Source organism: Amblyomma americanum, chromosome 7 (assembly GCF_052857255.1).
Source record: "Amblyomma americanum isolate KBUSLIRL-KWMA chromosome 7, ASM5285725v1, whole genome shotgun sequence".
Lineage (NCBI taxonomy): Eukaryota > Metazoa > Arthropoda > Arachnida > Ixodida > Ixodidae > Amblyomma > Amblyomma americanum.
In genome coordinates this window covers 10,395,185-10,412,891 of record NC_135503.1, presented here as the reverse complement: position 1 = coordinate 10,412,891, position 17,707 = coordinate 10,395,185, and the positions used below count along the sequence as shown (strand labels likewise).

Below are 17,707 nucleotides of genomic sequence, written 5' to 3'. Positions count from 1 at the left end.
GTTTTTTGGGCTGATTTTGCCAAAACGAAATTTCCACTTCAACGAAATTTTTCGCGCACCCCGTGAATTTCGTTGTAGCGGGGTTCAACTGTAGCCTCTGAAATTTCTCCCAAAGTTTCTTCTCATACGAAGGAAAGTTAGAAATGGAAGATTTGAAATATAGCCATTAGGCTAACTTCAACAGTGTCTATGATTTCATCTTGGGCACATCTTGCATGCAAAGCCTGGATATCAAGCACATTGGCAGTCCATCTCTTCATCCTAATAATGAGCGATGTCTTTTCTTTTGAAAGAGTACGAGCAATTTTAATTGCACAAATTGGTATCATATCAAGGGATCAAAAGTGGTAGCTCATGCATCATTTAGACGCATACAAGAGAAACTATTCTTTTCATGTAACCTATGCATCCATTCTAGGCATGCCATGCATAGAGCAGACAGTCAACATGATTGTTCAGACTGAATGGCACAATGCTGAAAGAAGGAACGCATAACTGGGGATGTTACTGAATGAGGTGGAATGACGAGGTTAGGAAATCCATCACATTTGGCTTAATTGTCGGAGGGTATGCTGCAAGGGAAATTTGAGGTCACTGCAGCCTTTTAAAATACTGATTTCAGCTGATGATTGTAATGCTGTCCAAGGTTCTCAGGCCCTACTCATATAAATCATTTAATTCATGAGAACGATACCTGCAGTCATGCAGTCTAATTAATCTCCTATTCTGAGCTCAATGAAGAAGCCCGTTTATTCCTTTCATACTCATGTCAGAAGGCACAAGTGCCTTTCATCCATAGCTTGCCGCTAACGGCACAATTCTTCCTTATAAGCGCCCGTTCTAAATAACTACCCTGCATGAAGAGATCGTCACATAAAAAGGAAATCGGGTCATACAAACCTACCTTGGCTGCAATACAGTGCTCAACATTGAGCGAGATCAAATTGCTGTAGAAAATAGTTTTATTTTCTCGAAAGTGCAATGTAGTGCTGAAATACTGCACTGCACCTTTGTTTTTAGCTGCTTTAGCAACATACGTTCAAACAGCTAGTTTGCATTCGATGCACGTAATTGGGCACTTGCATATATATGGCGCAAAAACTGATGGCATGCCTCTGATGAAAAAAATACTCTGCACGACAAAAGTGCGTAGAGTTTTCAGAAAATATAAAGCTAAGTTATGATGCAAATTATATAGAAATTGGCCAATTCACATTAGCCAGTCAGTTAGAGTTGGAACAAAATGCTATCAAGGCTGAGACCCTTCATGCTTCTCTCATGCTGTTTTGGTTCATTTCATGAACCAAATGCTGGCTGTGACATGTAGCTAATGTTTAGGTCACATGAGGTGCTAAAACAACTGAAATATAATTGCTGATTCGCAGTCTTAATTCGCTAAAGACTTAAGCAACCCTGCTTCAAGATTTATAATGACAAAAAAATGTATCAGCATTTATATACCTGTGTTTTCATAGCTCAAGTAACCTAAACACTAACTACATATCACAGCCATCGTTTGGTTGATGAAACCAAAACAGTATCAAGAAGAAATTCAGTTATAAATTATTTAGCGGTCATAGGCGAATACCACTGGGTGATCTATGCATACTGAAGTCTAACGCATCATCTGAAAGAAGAAAACACGCAAGCAAAAATTTGCTGTCTATACTCCTTAAATCATTTTCTTTCCACAGCTCAATGCGTGATGTGGTGGCACAACTCTCTTGCCAAATCATGATGACAACGCTCACAGCTTTTCCACCGAACGTCCACTCTAAAGCTGCCATGTTAAAAATGTGTGGAAATTTATTTCTCGAAGCCGGGTTGCCACTTTATTGTTGGACTTTTCAGGAGGACACAGGGGCGCAACAAAAACACACGGACATAGAAGTAGACAGGGACGAGCCCCGGTTCTTTCTACTATTTTTTTATCGCAAGTTGACCGCTCTTTGAGTGAAACTTTTGACTCAGACCGTATAGCTCATGTCTTCAGATATGTAGATGACTACCTGGTTCTGTTGAAGGAAAGTGGTTTTAGTGTTGACGAGGCCATAGCTGATGTTTTAGATACGTTTGGTAGGAAAGGCATGGGACTCACCTTTACCCATGAAAAGCCAAGCAGTGATAACCAACTGCAGTTTTTAGACATCACCTTAACATTTAACCCTTCACATGTTTGCTGGCGGTATTGTCCGCGCGCAAAGAAAGATTTGCTACCATTTCATTCTAATCATTCTAAGACGGTCAAAAGGGCTATCGCTTTACAACGTCTTTCATCGGCACTAACGAAGTCCTGTTACCACGCTGTGTACGCTGGCTTCTTGTCACAGGTCTCAAGGCTGGAAAAGGCAGGCTTCCCTGATTCCCTCATTCTTGCTGTGACGCAGTCCTTGGTCAAAAAATTGAAGGGCAGCAAGCAGAGCAACGCGAAAGACCCAACGAAGTGTTCAAGGCCGGAGGTGGTACCATACGTACACAGAACTTCCCACAACATCAAGAAGGTGGCCAAGAAGTACGGAGTAGAAGTTGTTTTTTCTGCTCCGCGAAAGTTGTCCGGTCTGTGCGCATGCATAAGAAGAAAAGAAAAACGGCAAGAGTGTGGCGTAAAACACCGTAAGCCCCACGTAACCTGCAAAAAAGGAGTTGTGTATGAGTTCCCGCTCACTTGCGGGAAGGTTTACGTTGGGCAAACTGGACGCTGCCTCAACCAGCGCCTTCTGGAGCACAAAAATTCTTTAAAGAAGACAGGCTCCCATCTCCCGGACCATTGCCAAGAATGCACTAAGAAGACTAAGGTCGCCTGTTTTCCCCGATTATCGGACTGTAGAGTATTGTTGAGAAGCCGTGATCAGATTGAACGGGAACTGGTGGAAGCCTATTACATCAGAAAAAAGGAGATAACTGCATCAGTGATTCGTCTGTAATGCTTCGCCGATCTGAAACTGTTTTCTTAGATAGATTTCTGTAATCGCCTACCTTTTGATTTCTTTTGGTGTTTTCTGTTACCCACGTGCTTGTGATTCGCACAGTGGCGCTTGGGTAGGCGAAAGTATATTAACGGTCTACGTCAAATAAAGCCTGTTGATAGTAAGCGCTCGTCCCTGTCTACTTCTATGTCCGTGTGTTTTTGTTGCGCCCCTGTGTCCTCCTGAAAAGATATGAACCAACACGCCCAAATACAAGTACTTCTGTATTGTTGGACTGTTGCGCTGGGTTGAGTGAGAGAGCAGGGTATCACGTGGTCTTTGTACTATGATAAAACAGCCACTGAATTGTCACGTTAGCCGGAACATGACACTTATTCGTGATGCTTATGCATGGTTTCTTGTCAGTGTCCTTAAATGCACTGGAGAAACATCTCACACAAATTTAGTAACTGAGGCGTGCAAGGTATCACGGCGATACCTCTAAACTCTGAGCTGCATCACATAATCCAGCGGTACTGCACGCCTTCTCACCACTCCTCTGACTTCAATACTTTTTTGATTCACTCCTTTTGCTGAGTGTATACCTCATGCTCAATAGCCAGATAGCTGCGGCATGCATGTCAAGAATGGTCGTCTTCGGTTAAAACCGAATTTCTAAAATTGATTTCGGCGTCTTTTGTATTTGTTTAACCAAAAGGTCCAACCTCAATTGTTCACGATGTGGATCCAGCAATGTGCTCGAAGCGAGCCTGATTGCACAATACAGCTCCTCAAAGGCGCCCCTGTCTGCGTACGTCAACGAGCGAGTGTCAGGACATAATGGTGACGCCGCACATTCGGCTGAACGGAAGCACCTGCAGACAGATGACGTATCCAAGAGGGCGAGCAATTATATGTACTGACACCTAGAGACTGTGGCATGAAGAAGAACGGGATCACCTGCAGATAGGTGACGTATTCAAGCCAGCGAGCAGTTACTGACATCTGGAGATTGATATGGCAGGAACTTTCATGCAGCGGACACGCCGACACAGCGCACAGATACGAGCGATACGGAAGCACGTTAAAACGCGCGCGCTTGGGCCGTGTGCCACATGAGCAAGCAGCTGTGTCCGCAACTCAAGCTGCATGCTGTCGGACGGACGTGCTCACCGTCTTCCACCTCATCGCAAGCTGCAGCGGAGATAATCACAGGTAAACCTTTGTCTGACAATGGTGTTGTGCTGGCATTTAAGCCAAGTTCATCAGCAGAACGGCTTTTCGTGTTGCATCGTCCGCATTCATACACACGGCAGACCCTTTTGCACAAATATTCGCTTGCACATTCGCACCGAAACGGCTCGTTCTCTCAGCGATGGCATGCAAAAGAGACCCGGGCTCGAGCGTGCGAAAACGTTGTGCCGACACTTCCGTCATCCGCACACTTGATTGTCGTGGAATACAAAACCGCAGCATGTAGCAAACCCTTAAAACTGTACACAAACTACTATAGGTCTCTTCCATTCCAAAACTACCGAGCTCGGCGCACATATTTCAGAAGTGTCCTCGTAGGCTCGTAGCTTGTATTTTGCTTGATAGTGAAAAAGAGCCCGACTGATGACCGCATCCCATCACGCACGTTTAACGGCGTCAAACCTTCTAGCCTCTGTAGTTATGTGCCCATCATACATGCCCCTTTAGAAGATAATCCCATTAGCCAATAGAATCTTCAAAATCATGCGAATTACTTTGCTGCGAAGAGTTGCAGCTGATTGTCCTGCCATCTGCGAGAATGAAATGGACATGCATGCGGAAGCTCATCCTAGCCAGCACCAGATGTCGCAAGGGCGCTTTTAGCGTTAGGGAGCTTCAATGAGCGCGCTTGTACGACCGCATACCCTATTTAGCGCAAACGATGTCCAGTTTCTGAAACGAAGGTTCGGTACATGCTTGACTAATATATGGAGTAAATATGTTGACCCTGGAGAAACAGGGTGCTCTGACTGTAGTGGGAATTGCGACCGTTGGTATAATTTCTTGTCGCTCGCATCGATAACGCACAATGGATGGATGGATGGATGGATACGGCTGAACCCTTTACATCGGGCGGTGGCTCAAGCCACCTAGCCATGTCTTGTGAAATTTTACTCCTGTCTTGCTTTTAGCCACCAATCAGATAACCTTCGCTTGGTTACTTCTAACCTCTTAAAATCCACTTTCCCCTCACTATCCCTAAACCCCAATGCCTTGGGTAAGTCAGCCCCGCTGCCTTCCACTGTAGGGTGAAGCCCTTTACAGAAAAGTATCAAGTGTTCAGCCGTTTCCTCCTCCTCTCCGCACGCAATGCACAAAGTGTCTATCTCCTGGTACCTGACTCTATACGTCTTAGTCCGCAAAACTCCAGTCCTGGCCTCAAACAGCAAAGAACTTCCCCTACAATTATCATAGATATTTTCCTTGAAAATTTCCTGTTTAAAGGTCCGGTATGTTTCCAGTGCCGATTTCGTCAGCATCCCTGTTTTCCACAATGCTCTCTCTGTTCCTTTAACCTTTTTCTTAACCGATAATTGCTGATTTGCCCCCTTACTGCTGTCCAGATATTTGCTTGTCAATTTTCTAGTTCGCTTTCTCCATTTCGTGTCAACATTCTTTATATACAGGTATCTGAAAACTTTCCTAGCCCACCGCTTTTCCTCCATCCTTCTCTTTGCAGATGTAGCGCCATCTGGACTTTAAGTTATGTACTACACGGGTGATGCATTTTTCAAACATGATGGAGGCGAAACGCAAAGGCGCCCATGTGCTGTGCGATGTCAGTGCACATTAGAGATCTCCAGGTGGTGGAAATTAATTCGGAGCCCTTCACTACGGCACCTCTTTCTACCTGCCTTCTCTCGGTCCCTCCTTTATCCCTTCCCTTACGGCGCGGTTCAGATGTCGGCCGAGATGTGACAGATACTGCGACATTACCTTTCCCCAAAAACCAATTTTCAATTTTTTTCCGGAACTTTGGGGCGTTGGGCAATTACGCAGAGTAACTGGCTTGACGCTTGACTGGCCAACCCATCAAGGCGCCACATTCATTATTTATGTATTTGCTAACGATGTTACATTTTGTTTTGGTCAAACGTTAACTGAATGTTCTTAATGTCACTTCTAACGTTTCTTTAATAGTTACAAATAAGCGCTGGAATAACTTTACCTAATATTAGTTTACCATTTGAACAAAATAAATGCAACATTATCAATTACGTGAAACAACCTTTACGAGCGTGAAGGCTTATGTCGCAGGCCTGCCAGTTCTGAAAGTGCACAATACAGCACAACAAGCAATTCATGCACTCAGCCAAACGGCTTACGTAGCCGTTACTGAGGAGTGTCCCATGAGTGATAGTGGTGAACTGGTAATAAGGTAATGAATAAGCAAAGCTTTGTAACAAAATAATTGGGCTGTGCATGCAATCTATGGCAGACACAATATAGGGGACTTAGTTGCGAAGTGCAGGTATAGAGCGCTACAAACAGTACGCATACGAAGGTTAATGACGCAGTAGACGTTTGTAAACGAAGGAAAGATTGCAATGGAAAGTAATTATATCACAGGCAGCCATGCGCCAAAATACATGCGCTTTTTAGAAGCTTGCCGGCAAAGCAACCTCTCGATCCAGTCCGCGTAACTCATCGAAATAGCCAAAATTTAATTATTCGGCCATAGCGCCGACAGTAAGCGTGTTTTAGAAATTCTAAAGACTGATATGGATATTACTTACGGTGGGCTACACGCCTTTCAATGATTAAGGAGCCTAAAAGTAATGGTTGCAAAGTTAACTATTCAGTATTTGTTAACCAGCCTGCTAGTTATTACGTCTTAGCAGTATTCTGATGTTCTATACCGCTGACAACGCTATGCCGAAAAAAGCGCTCTTCTAACTCAAGAAAACTTATCTTTAAAAATTGTGCGAAATGTTAGGTGAAAAACCCTGTATATCCGAAGCTAGACGATAAGAAACCCTTAATGTGGCTCTTTCAAATTAAGTTCAAGGCTGTTGATTCTGCCCCATTCATTAACACCACAGATGCCTTCATGCAGAAGCAGGCATTCAGCATTACTGCTGACCTGCCGAAACAGCTTCAAAGCGGCTGAATTCTTAAGTGCCGCAAATAAATTATTTACAAAAGCAACTCAAGATCTCCGATGTACGGCTCAGATACTCTGCCCACGACGCGAACTATGTTTTTACTACCATATGGCCAGCGGGCATCAAGGCACCGTAATGCGGTCGTTTGTGCGACTGTATTCACGCGTGTTGCTTATGCATTAGACCTACCGCAGTAGCTCACTCGCTAGGGGTGTGCGGATGTCAGAAATTTTTGAAATAGCGAATCAAAATATCCTCCTGTTGGATTTGCGAAGCAACTCGTATATTGCGCCTCAAAATAGTTGAAACGAATCGAATATTGTTGCACACCGTTCCCTCCGCCGTCAGATGTTGCAAGCGTTCCGCGATGATCCTACGGCTGGTCACCTGGGCTTCTACGATCGCCTTGAAAGCCACTTCTTTTGGCCGGGTTTTCCGCCATCGTTGCAAAATACGTCGCCCTCTGTGTTCCCTGCCCACATTCACGGAAAAAAGCCGCTTGTCGTTTTGGTCTTCCAAGGGGGAGTAATTATAAGGAGGCATAAAATAATAACAAGGGTGGCAACCTGCCCAGGTGCAGAGAGGTGTGTGTGTGTGTGTGTGTGTGTGTGTGTGTGTGTGTGTGTGTGTGTGTGTGTGTGTGTGTGTGTGTGTGTGTGTGTCGCCATTTGTAACTTGCATATGGCTACATCCGAGAATATGGTTATTATACGCAGTGGAAAATTGCGTACATTCGGACAAAATATGTGATTTCCCATGTTTCATGTTTGTATAACTTCTTTTGCTGATCACAAGACAGTCTTTATAACCTTTATGTGTAACAGTAACTTATATGCATGCATAAAACGACTGTATAAACATTGCGCCATGTATCTACTGTGTTTAATCCATGTCATGCGGACACACACAACACACGAAATACACTTGATATACCACTTTAATCGCATAGCAATATCATGCTTACACAATGCAAAACCAAGATAAACAATGAAGAACAATGGTCACACATTGCTATTGCGCCTAATTCGAGTTTCTACTAACTACGCAAATCTACAGCCATTTTTTTTTATTTCACTGGTCGTTCAGAGTTATACCCCTGTCACACGGCAAGTCGAGGGTCTTCGAAATTCTCAATCGCCATCGAACTCGAAGGAGTTGTGTCGCTGCTCCACGGCAAATCTCAATGGCCATTGAAATGGTTCTCGTGTCTTACGGCAAGCTTGTGTGGCGCCACAATCGCTACTTTTGATTTTGCAAAAATAACAAAAATATTTGATAAATGTATACTAAATGCTTAAATACACGCACATGCGCATGTCGTTTAAAACCCTTTTAATTGCGCGTACGTGGCGGACAGAAGCAGACACTGCTGTAGCCACTCTAATACAAGACGAGCCAAATCCAAGCCAGTCCAACTGAGTTGGAGCCCTGCTTCGTCAGGCTTAAGACCTGAGAAATCGCCTTGATATCTGAAAAACAAGAGCTATTTGTCTCTTGAAACTTTATGCGAGGGTAAGAATGTACAAATCGAAGACGAATACAACAGCTTAGAACACGATATTGCTTCGAGGGATTAGCGACGAAGCTATTATCGCTGTGAAGCCGGCGGGCAGGGCGCCGCCATGTTGTCAACGCTAAGTACGCAAGCAACACAAAGACCGCAATGCAAAATTATTGCGCTTAAAACCAGTCTTATACAATTTTAAAATTATTGTACTGACTACTTGCATTAAAGTTTAGGCTAATAATGTTTGTTCATGCTTTTGTACCGTGAATGCGTCGTGTACGAAATGCGCTTGGCGCCGCTCGAAGCAACGCTAGCAACCTTGGGCTGCGCTCGAAGGCCCTAAAATCTCGATGGAGTTCCGCGCTGCTCCGTTGACTCGATAGACTATTGACTCGATGGCCATTGAAACTGCCCGTGTAGCAGCGCTCGATCGCCTTTGAGTCGATAGACTATCGGTTCGAGGGCCCTCCAACTGCCCGTGTGACAGGGGTATTAGATCGTTCTGCGCCACATTCTGGTGATGTGGCAACTCCGTTGCAAACTGAAAAGCGCTATTCTGAACAAGAAATGCGTTTCTTTTTTTGCTGCTCTTTGCAGAACCAGGACTAGCCCGTTCTCGGCTGACCATGTCGACGGCAGAGATGAACTTGACGTCAGGGTTATGGCTGATGCTGTTCGTACAGAAGCGTGTATCCGGCTGGCCCGTGCGCGAGCTGATGACCACCCTCGGTGCTCTAGTGGACGACGAGCAGCTGGCCCCGTATCTCGCGCCGGGGGCCGAGAAGAAGTTTCGCCGTTTTGTACGCGAAATGCCCGCCCACTTTCACTACGACGCCCAGGAGGACACAGTCGCCTTGGTCAAGGACTCGCCAAGCACAGCCGCGGATCGGTGGCTGGTCAGGTATCTGGCACAGCAGATCCAAGCGTCGGAAGGTGGCCTCGAGATGGGGGCCGAAACCTCAGCCAAATGCCAGTCCGCTGTCCTTAAGTGCATGGCGGACCACTTGGGTCTCGTGTACGGCGGCAACTTGAACGTCTTCTTCAGGACGCACCCGAGAGATTTCATTGTTGACGAGAGCGGAACTCGCGTGCGGCTGCCTCGCAGCTTCCACGAGGAGAGCATGACGACATTCGCCAAGGAAGAAAACTTGGTTCTTTTCTTCATCGACCTTCTGCAAAAGATCGGGGCGACGAAAGACAAACCGTGTAACGTGCACACTCTGACGAAGTACCTCCCGTTCGTGAAGAGCGCCGAGAGAAATCTACTGCAGGAGGGATACCGCGGCAACCTGAATGCGTTTTTTCTCCTTAATCCTGCACAGTTTGCTACTACGAAAGCCGAAAAGGGATCTGTGTTTCTCAAGAACCACGATCCAGACTACGGGCTAGCCTTATTTCTGAAACAGCAGGTCCATATTCTAAGTACATGTGCTTCTGGACACTCGGCCAAAGTCCCTTTGGCGGATCTGGCCTCAAGAGTGAAGCACTCGCCATCGCCGATCGCTCGTCCTTTCTTTGGAATTAAATCGGTGGGGAAAAAACTGAGAGATATTGCCCGGCGACATCCCGCTCTGTTCCACGTAGATGAGTCAGGCGACAATCTGTGGCTTAGAGAAGAGTGCCCGCCTAGGCCAGAAGGTCAATGGAATGCGGATGCTGAACTCTTGTCAGTAGCCTACTTCATCCACGTCCTCAAACACATAGATGCTACATCACCAACACGGGCAATATGCTTCAACTACATCGTCCGTGCGGTTAGCGCAGCACCACCTAGCTGTAAAGAATACCTGGAAAGTGCATACCCCGCGCTGGAAGTCATTGGCCTCTTCCACCTGTATCCTGGGATCTTCGACCTGTCCTCAGTCAACAGAGTCTGTCTCAAGACTACAGAGGAGGCACCAGACACGAAATCTGCGCCTGCAGACCCCCGAAACGGAGTCGAATGACGGCTGCGCTGAGAAGCAAGCCGCTCTGTACGCGGCAAAGCTGCTCAAGTATGTACCCGACTTGAACCCCGATCTCCTGGCCATATGCGTGGAAAGCGGGTCTCTCGACGTTCGCAGTTACTGCATGGCAACAGTGAAGGGTCGTCTGCAGTCTGTGATCAAAAGTGGCAGGGCAGCATTGTCGTCTGCGGAATGGGCCCAGCTGCCGAACCCAACTCAGGCAAGCGTCAGCGAGAAGACGACGTCCGAAGCCTCGACACAAACAGTGGCTGAGCCAATGCCCCCTGCCAGTTAAGAGCGAGCCTGATAAGAAAGCTGCCAGTAAGAAGAAAAAGACGGTACAAGACTTAGGTCAGAAAGCTAACGTACCAACGGTCTTGGTAAGCAAGACCAGCAAAAAGAAAGCTGCTAAGGTGTCTGTTGTCAGTGACAATGCCGCTCACAAAGTCTCGGTCGTGTGTGCGTCTCCAGGGGTGCAGCAACTCGACGGCCGTATCTGGAACGGAGAAACCTCAAAAGGCAGAGCAACAAATTGTGCTTTTCGAGCAGGCTCAGACAGTGGGAGGCCAAAGTGTAAGAGATGAATTGTTAGCAGTTCTCGAGCGACTAGCGAAATTGTCGCCACAGAGCCACGAGGACGAAGCCAGTGCCGAAAAATTGCCACACACCGTCCACACCATTAAAGATTGCGAAACTGGGAAGACTTCGAAGAGAGTAAGCAAAATCACGATGGAAGTGTCTAAAGTGACCATGTATAAAACGGAAGACCCTTGAAGCGGACGATGTTCTAGGATCACGAGGATGAAATGGCGTGCCAGTTTTGCTGAGACTTGCGTCTCGCATTATTGCTCCGCAATTCGCGTGCAGTGCCTTTTAAACACGAATACCGTCGTTTATTGCTGAACACAATTTATTCTATATGGGTCTTTTATTCGATACCATCGTCCTCTTCCATGCTGTGCTACGTTCTGTATGAGCACACTCGTTAATAGTGGTTCAAATTAAATGGGCAAGTCCAGACTGCGGTTTCCCACCTCTTTAATTCACAATTTCTTTGTCGATCTAAAACTCACTCGATCGAATCCCTGCCGCAGTGACCGCATTTTATTGGAGGTGAAATGCAAAGCTCCCTTGTCTGCGTACATTAGCGAACTCCAGGTGATCGAAGTTGACTAGCAGCCCTCCACTACGCCATCTCTCAAAGCACGGGCGCAGCTTGGGGACGTTACTTGCCGCACACCGACAAATTTTGTAACTTATTTTACAAACTGCCAGCTGCATTTCGTAATGCGGCACCTTTGATGAACGCGCCTGCCGGGAAATGGTCAATCCCTCATCTGGTAGCCGTGGCCGAATGCAGTCAGAATCCGAGTTGCGCACGGGCGTGATTGTTCAGACAAAGTCTCATTACATCAAGAGTAATGTGTATCGTTTTGCGCTTTTTATCGCGTTTATGACGAGAGCACGTTTCGCCGCTTTCTGGGCAAACGGCTTGCCTAGCTACTTCCCGTACGACGTCGAGAAAGACACGGTCACCTTAGCCGAGGACTTGCCAAGAGCCGTGGATCAGTGGCTGGTTAGGTACGCATAGCATCGGAAATTCAAGCGTCGCCAGGTAGCCTCGAGATGCAGAACGACGCTTTCGTCAACTGCCAGTCTGCTCTTCCCGAGTGCATGGCGAACCACTTGAGAGTCATGTATGGAAACAACTTAGGTCTGTTCAAGACGCACCCGAGAAATTTCACGGATGACGAGAGTGGAACTTGCGCACGACTGACTCCCAGCTTCCACGCATAGCGGCATTAGCCAAAGAAGAAAACTGGGTTCTTTTCTTCATTGCTCTTCTGCAAAAAATCGGGGCTACGGAAAACCAGCCGTGTCACGTGCACACGCTACGTACGCGCTGTTCATGAAAAGCGACGAGAGAAAAATGCTTTACGAAGGCTACTGCGATGATCTGAAAGTTTTTTTTTCCTTTTAGCAATGGTAACTTTGCAACTACAGTCGAAAAGGGATCCAAATGTCTTAAAAACCACGATGCCGAACGAAGCGCGCACCCGCGCCATTGGCATGCTTTCAAAATGGCGGAAAGACACGACAAGGCTTTCAGTTCTAGAGAAACAAGCCATCAGGAATCTACGCTGCAACCGTAGTATTGTTTTTTTTATACCTGCCGACAAAGGCAACGCCACTGTGCTGCTAGACAAGACAGACTACGAGGAAAAAATGTGTGGCCTGCTTGAGGACCGAACAACATATACCGCCCTGCCGCGCGACCCTACTGGAGTGCTTCAAAGGAAGCTACAGGAGCTTCTGGCAGATATCTTCAAGTTCGTGCCTCCGGAGAGGAAGAGGTTATACTACCAACTACTGTGCACAAACGGCTCCGCGCCTGCTATTTATGGGCTACCAAAGATCCACAAACCAGGCGTTCTTTTGCGGCCCATCGTGGATTTCAGCAGGTCACCACTTTACAGCCTTTCCAATTACCTGCACAGTGTAATAGGCCCCTTGGCCGGTAGAACCGCAACACATGTGGCCAATTCCTGCGACTTTGTTGAAAAGGTGCGCAACGTACAACTGGACGAAGAAGATGTAATGGTGCCCTAGCTTCGACCTCACGTCACTGTTCACCAGCGTGCCGGTCAGCCATGGCCGTCTCTAAGTGCGAATAACTTTTGCAGAGGGAAACCGCTGTCGCTGAACGCACTCCGTTTGACGTCCCAGACCTTTCTAATTTACTACGGTTCTGCCTCAGCAATACGCATTTTACATATTGCTCGAAGTTTTACTCGCAGACACACGGCACTGCCATGGGCGCCTCCATTTCCGTAACGACAGCAAATATTGTAATGGAAGCATTAGAAACGGAAGTCCTCAGTAAATTCACGCCGCAACCCAAGCTTTTTTACCGCTACGTAGATGATTGTTTTTGCATCCTACGCAACGAGGACGTCTCCCGGTTACTGCAACAATTGAATTCATTCGAGCAGAGACTACAGTTCACGGTCGAATATGAACAACAAGGCATTCTCCCGTTCCTCGGCGTATTGGTACATCGCAAGGGCGATGGACTCTCCTTCAAAGTATACCGGAAGCCAACGCACACAGGAAAGTACTTGGACTTTAATTCGAATCACCCGATTGCCCACAAAAGATCCGTTGTGTCATCTTTGGCGACGCGTGCGACATGAATCTTCAAAGAAAAGGAAGATTTGCAAGCCGAACTTCAAATGATACTCCAAGAACCTTCGTCCAACGGCTATCCCGACCATTTTGTGAAAAGGATCCAAAAACATATTTTGCAACCGAGCTCTTCCAGTCGTAAGGTTTTCATCGCCACTGCTGGAATTCCGTATGTACTGTACGTGGTGTAAGCGAAGCTTTATCCCGTATTTTCGCGAAGTTTGACCTACGCATTGGACACGTGCCTTCCAGCAAACTTCGAAGTATGCTGGTGAATGCCAAGGACCCCCTGCCAGATAACCGCTTTCCCCGGCGTTGTCTACCGAATCCCGTGCGGTGATTGTAACCAGGTTTATATAGGCGAAACGGGAAAATTCCCCAGAAGATTGAAAGAGCATCAGCGCGATGTTGATAACCACAAAGTGGCTTCCAATGCGATTGCCGAGCACGCGCACGAAAAAACGCGTGATATCGCCAGGGACAACGCCGCAATTCTATCCAAAGAGCGGACACGCCTTTTTCTTGAGTCATCATTCACCCAGACGACACCTGATACTATGAACCGGAAGGAAGGGACGATGCCACCAGTGTACATACAGTCATTACGTCATATTCTGCGTATTCAAGTTTCGACCACTGCCATTTTAGCCTCAGTGTGAACAAGGAACCCGTACGGGTTCCGAAACGTCAATTTGTTTTTATTTTGACTTGGTCAGTGACTAATCTTTTGCTTCTGCTAATGCCTGACCAGACGAACTTTCGTCTAACCCTTGACTATCCCGCACGGTGTCTTGAGCTGACCGCAGAAGCGAAGTTGTCGTCATCGCGTGTCGCAAGGTGTTTTCAAGGCGTCAATTCGGTGCACGAATAACTGAGAGAGATAGCCCGGCGATATCCCGCTGTGTTCCACATAGACGAGCAAGGCGTGCAGCTGTGGTTGAGAGAGAGAGACCGCCGTGGCCAGATTATCAGTGGATTGAGAAGGCTGAGCTCTTGGCAGTGGTCTACTTCATCGACGTCCTCAAGCACGTAAGTGCCGCATCACCATCGCGTTGCAAGAACTATCTGGAATGCGCATACCCTGCGCTTGAGGCTTGTTTCATCTATAGGCCCTGGCATCTTCGACCTGTCCTGAGTCAACCGGGTCCTTCTCAAGACTGCGGAGATGGCACCGTCCTCAGAAGCGGCGCCTGAGAACGGCGGAACAGAGTCATAGTCGTGACAGCGCCGAGGACCAATTAAGCTGTCGCCCGCGACTTGAACCCCGATCTTCTGGCCGCATACGAGGAAACTGCGTCTCTCGGCGTTCGCAATTACTGCACGGCGGCGACAGTGGAGAGTCGTCTGCAGTCTGTCATCGAAAGTGGAAGGGCAGCGTTGTCTGCTCAAGAGGAACGTTTATTTAACTGCCGTTTCACGGACTGACAGTGCAAAATGTGGCGTCCAAGGCTTGAGAAAAAGCTTGCAGCTGAACCAGCGCCTCTATCGCTGCCTTGCCAGCCTGCAAAGAGGCAGCGCATACCAGGAGGAAAAAGAAGGCTCGTAAGGCTCAATGTTCGAAATCCCAAGCCGCTAACGCCTTGGTAAGAGGGAAAGCCAAGAGAAAAGCTTTCAAGACGTCTCTTGCCAAGACGTGATGTCGCTAATTAAGTGTGCGCCATCACTGCGTCGCCGGGGAAAACGTCAAGTGTAACGGCCGCGTCTGGAACGAAGAAACGTGTACATGCAGGTGAAGCACTCGTGCGTGCCGTGTGAACGGACCTACGCAGCATAGGCACGAAGTACAGCAAGTGAATTGTTTTTTGGGCGTTGTGGAACGATGTCAGGTGAATATTGAGGCCGGTGCCAGGGTGTTGTCACAGATCGTTAAGAAGAGCAAAGTTTAGATTTCTTCGAGGTGTCTATAATGCGACGGTATCGCGGGGCTGAAACGACAAACTTTATGGTGACTGTGATGTTGCCTCGTGATAACTTCTCACTTTGCGGGCAGTGCCTTTTGTGCGTGTCGTCGTATTTTGGTTGTGCCTGTAAAATTTAGTAAGTGCTATCGTCTCATACTAAAATCTATTACGCACGACGTTTGCACATTTGCTAATAAAGCTTCAAAATAAATGGGCACGCAAAAACAGGGCTTGTCGACTTTTTTTAAATTTTTGTTCAGTTCAGTCGAACTAGACACGTATTCCGCCCATATACAGTCGAACTCATATATAATGTAAATCGAAGATGATCGCGAATTCGATATGTAAAAATGACAAGAGATAAGCTTATCTAATCTAGAAGCGAGAATACATTGCACGCGCTTCTTGAAGCGACGTTCTGCACGCTGGCGCGCACTGAAAAACAAAATCGTACCTGTTTGTTTCTGATAGCTCACTTCCGAAATATTTTTTTCACAAGATTTTCGATCGTTTGACCCCAAAACAAAGAGCCAATGAAAAGAAAGGTCTGAACAATAACTCAATATTGGCCCATATACCACCTCAGTTGGTTTGTCTTGATATACTAATTCAGGCTAGTCTGATAGGTTATCGTCACGCGATAGCAAAGATGCCATTTTTACCAAAACAGGTTTTACATAAGCCAGAAAGGAGCTCAAAAGCGAAGTGTACGCATGGCGCCACCACTTGCGTAGTCACGCAGAAGAGGTTGGCTATGTATTTGTGAGTGTTCCTGAGGAATGCTATTTCTCCGTCAATGGGCAACCGCTGTCGTAATAGGAGCAGAGCAGCGCGGCAAAACAGACGATAGGAAACATTGGTTGCGCTTTCTAGACAATCACATGTAAGAAGACAGGACAGGCGCAAACTAACAACTGAGGTTTATTTCAGAAAAAAAAAACACTTATATATCATACCATACCAGCACAGGCGCATCAGGGTATCAGCAGCGTAACAAAAGAACAACCCAAAATCAGAAAAAAACCAAAGGCGCGGCTCACCTAAACATACTATCAAGAAAACGTGCCTCCCTATTGTAAAGTATGACTGATGTGTCACTGATGCATGCTTGTCCCTTCTTTTTTTATATAATATGACTCAAGAAGTTCACGTGCTTTTTCATTACTGCACTTGCGCAGGATCTTAACTTGGTGGAGCAGGGGCCTGCATTTATGTTCTAAGCAGTGCATGGGTAAATGACGTTGCTCCTGGTTTAAAATTGATCTTTCGTGTTCTCGGATTCGCACGTTCAGACATCGGCCCGTCTGGCCTATGTAGGTTTTGCCGCATGTCAGGGGAATCTGATAAGCAACCCCAACTTGACAATCTAAATAGCGGTTCTTGTGTTTCACGCCGCAGCCACCTTGCTTTGTTCTGGCGTGAAGTCTCCCAATGCGGGCGCAAAGGCGACTCGGCTTGCAGGGAGCCGAGAAAACGAGTGGGACACCATGCTTGGTTGCTATCTTCTTCAGATTATGTGCAGTTCTGTGAACATATGGAATTACAACTGGCTTTGAAGCTTTGTTGGCAACATCAGAGCTTACTTTTTTGGGCGCTTTTAGCCTCTTTTCGAGCGTTTCAACCACTGCCAGCACAACCACATCGGGGAAGCCAGCCTCTTTCAGCCTGGAAATTTGCATGTCGAAGCTAGCCTGCATGGCATGCGTACATGACTTCTTCAAAGATTGCTCAATAATCTGTTTAGCAATGGCCCTTTTGGTGATTTTAGAGTGGGCTGAATCATATGGTAATAGTTGTCTTTGTGTGCGAGGGCAGAAACAGCTACAAACGTGCTCTTTTCCAAAGGTAAGTTTGAGGTCAAGGAACTGCAGAGTGTTATTAACAGGGAGCTCATGTGTAAAGGTTAGACCTAAGGCATTATTCTCAAAGAGATTTAAAATGTCTGCAATGGCATCGTCATACATACAATCATTTCGTACTTTCAGCAGCACAAGAAAATCGTCAACATACCTGAAAACGTGTGCTACTTTGTCCTTGTCAAGTACACCATACACGGTGCGGTCAATACTCGATAAAAAGATATTGCATAAAACTGGTGCCACGCACGACCCAATGCACACTC

General features: G+C 46.7%; 1 protein-coding gene across 2 annotated transcripts in view; it reads left to right on the top strand.

Moving 5' to 3' along the window:
• LOC144098433 (uncharacterized) overlaps positions 1-15,144 on the top strand; it is a 39,812-nt gene extending 24,668 nt beyond the window's left edge. The window contains exons 1-2 of one of the 2 annotated variants that reach the window (XM_077631101.1): positions 3,544-4,121; positions 9,150-15,144. In XM_077631101.1, the coding sequence (XP_077487227.1) occupies positions 4,022-4,121; positions 9,150-10,498 (1,449 nt within the window). In that variant the 5' untranslated portion in view covers positions 3,544-4,021 and the 3' untranslated portion in view covers positions 10,499-15,144. Of the gene's footprint in view, positions 1-3,543; positions 4,122-9,149 lie in introns of those variants that run through there. The other variant, XM_077631102.1, reaches the window with a different exon arrangement.
• Positions 15,145-17,707: the final 2,563 nt, after the last annotated feature.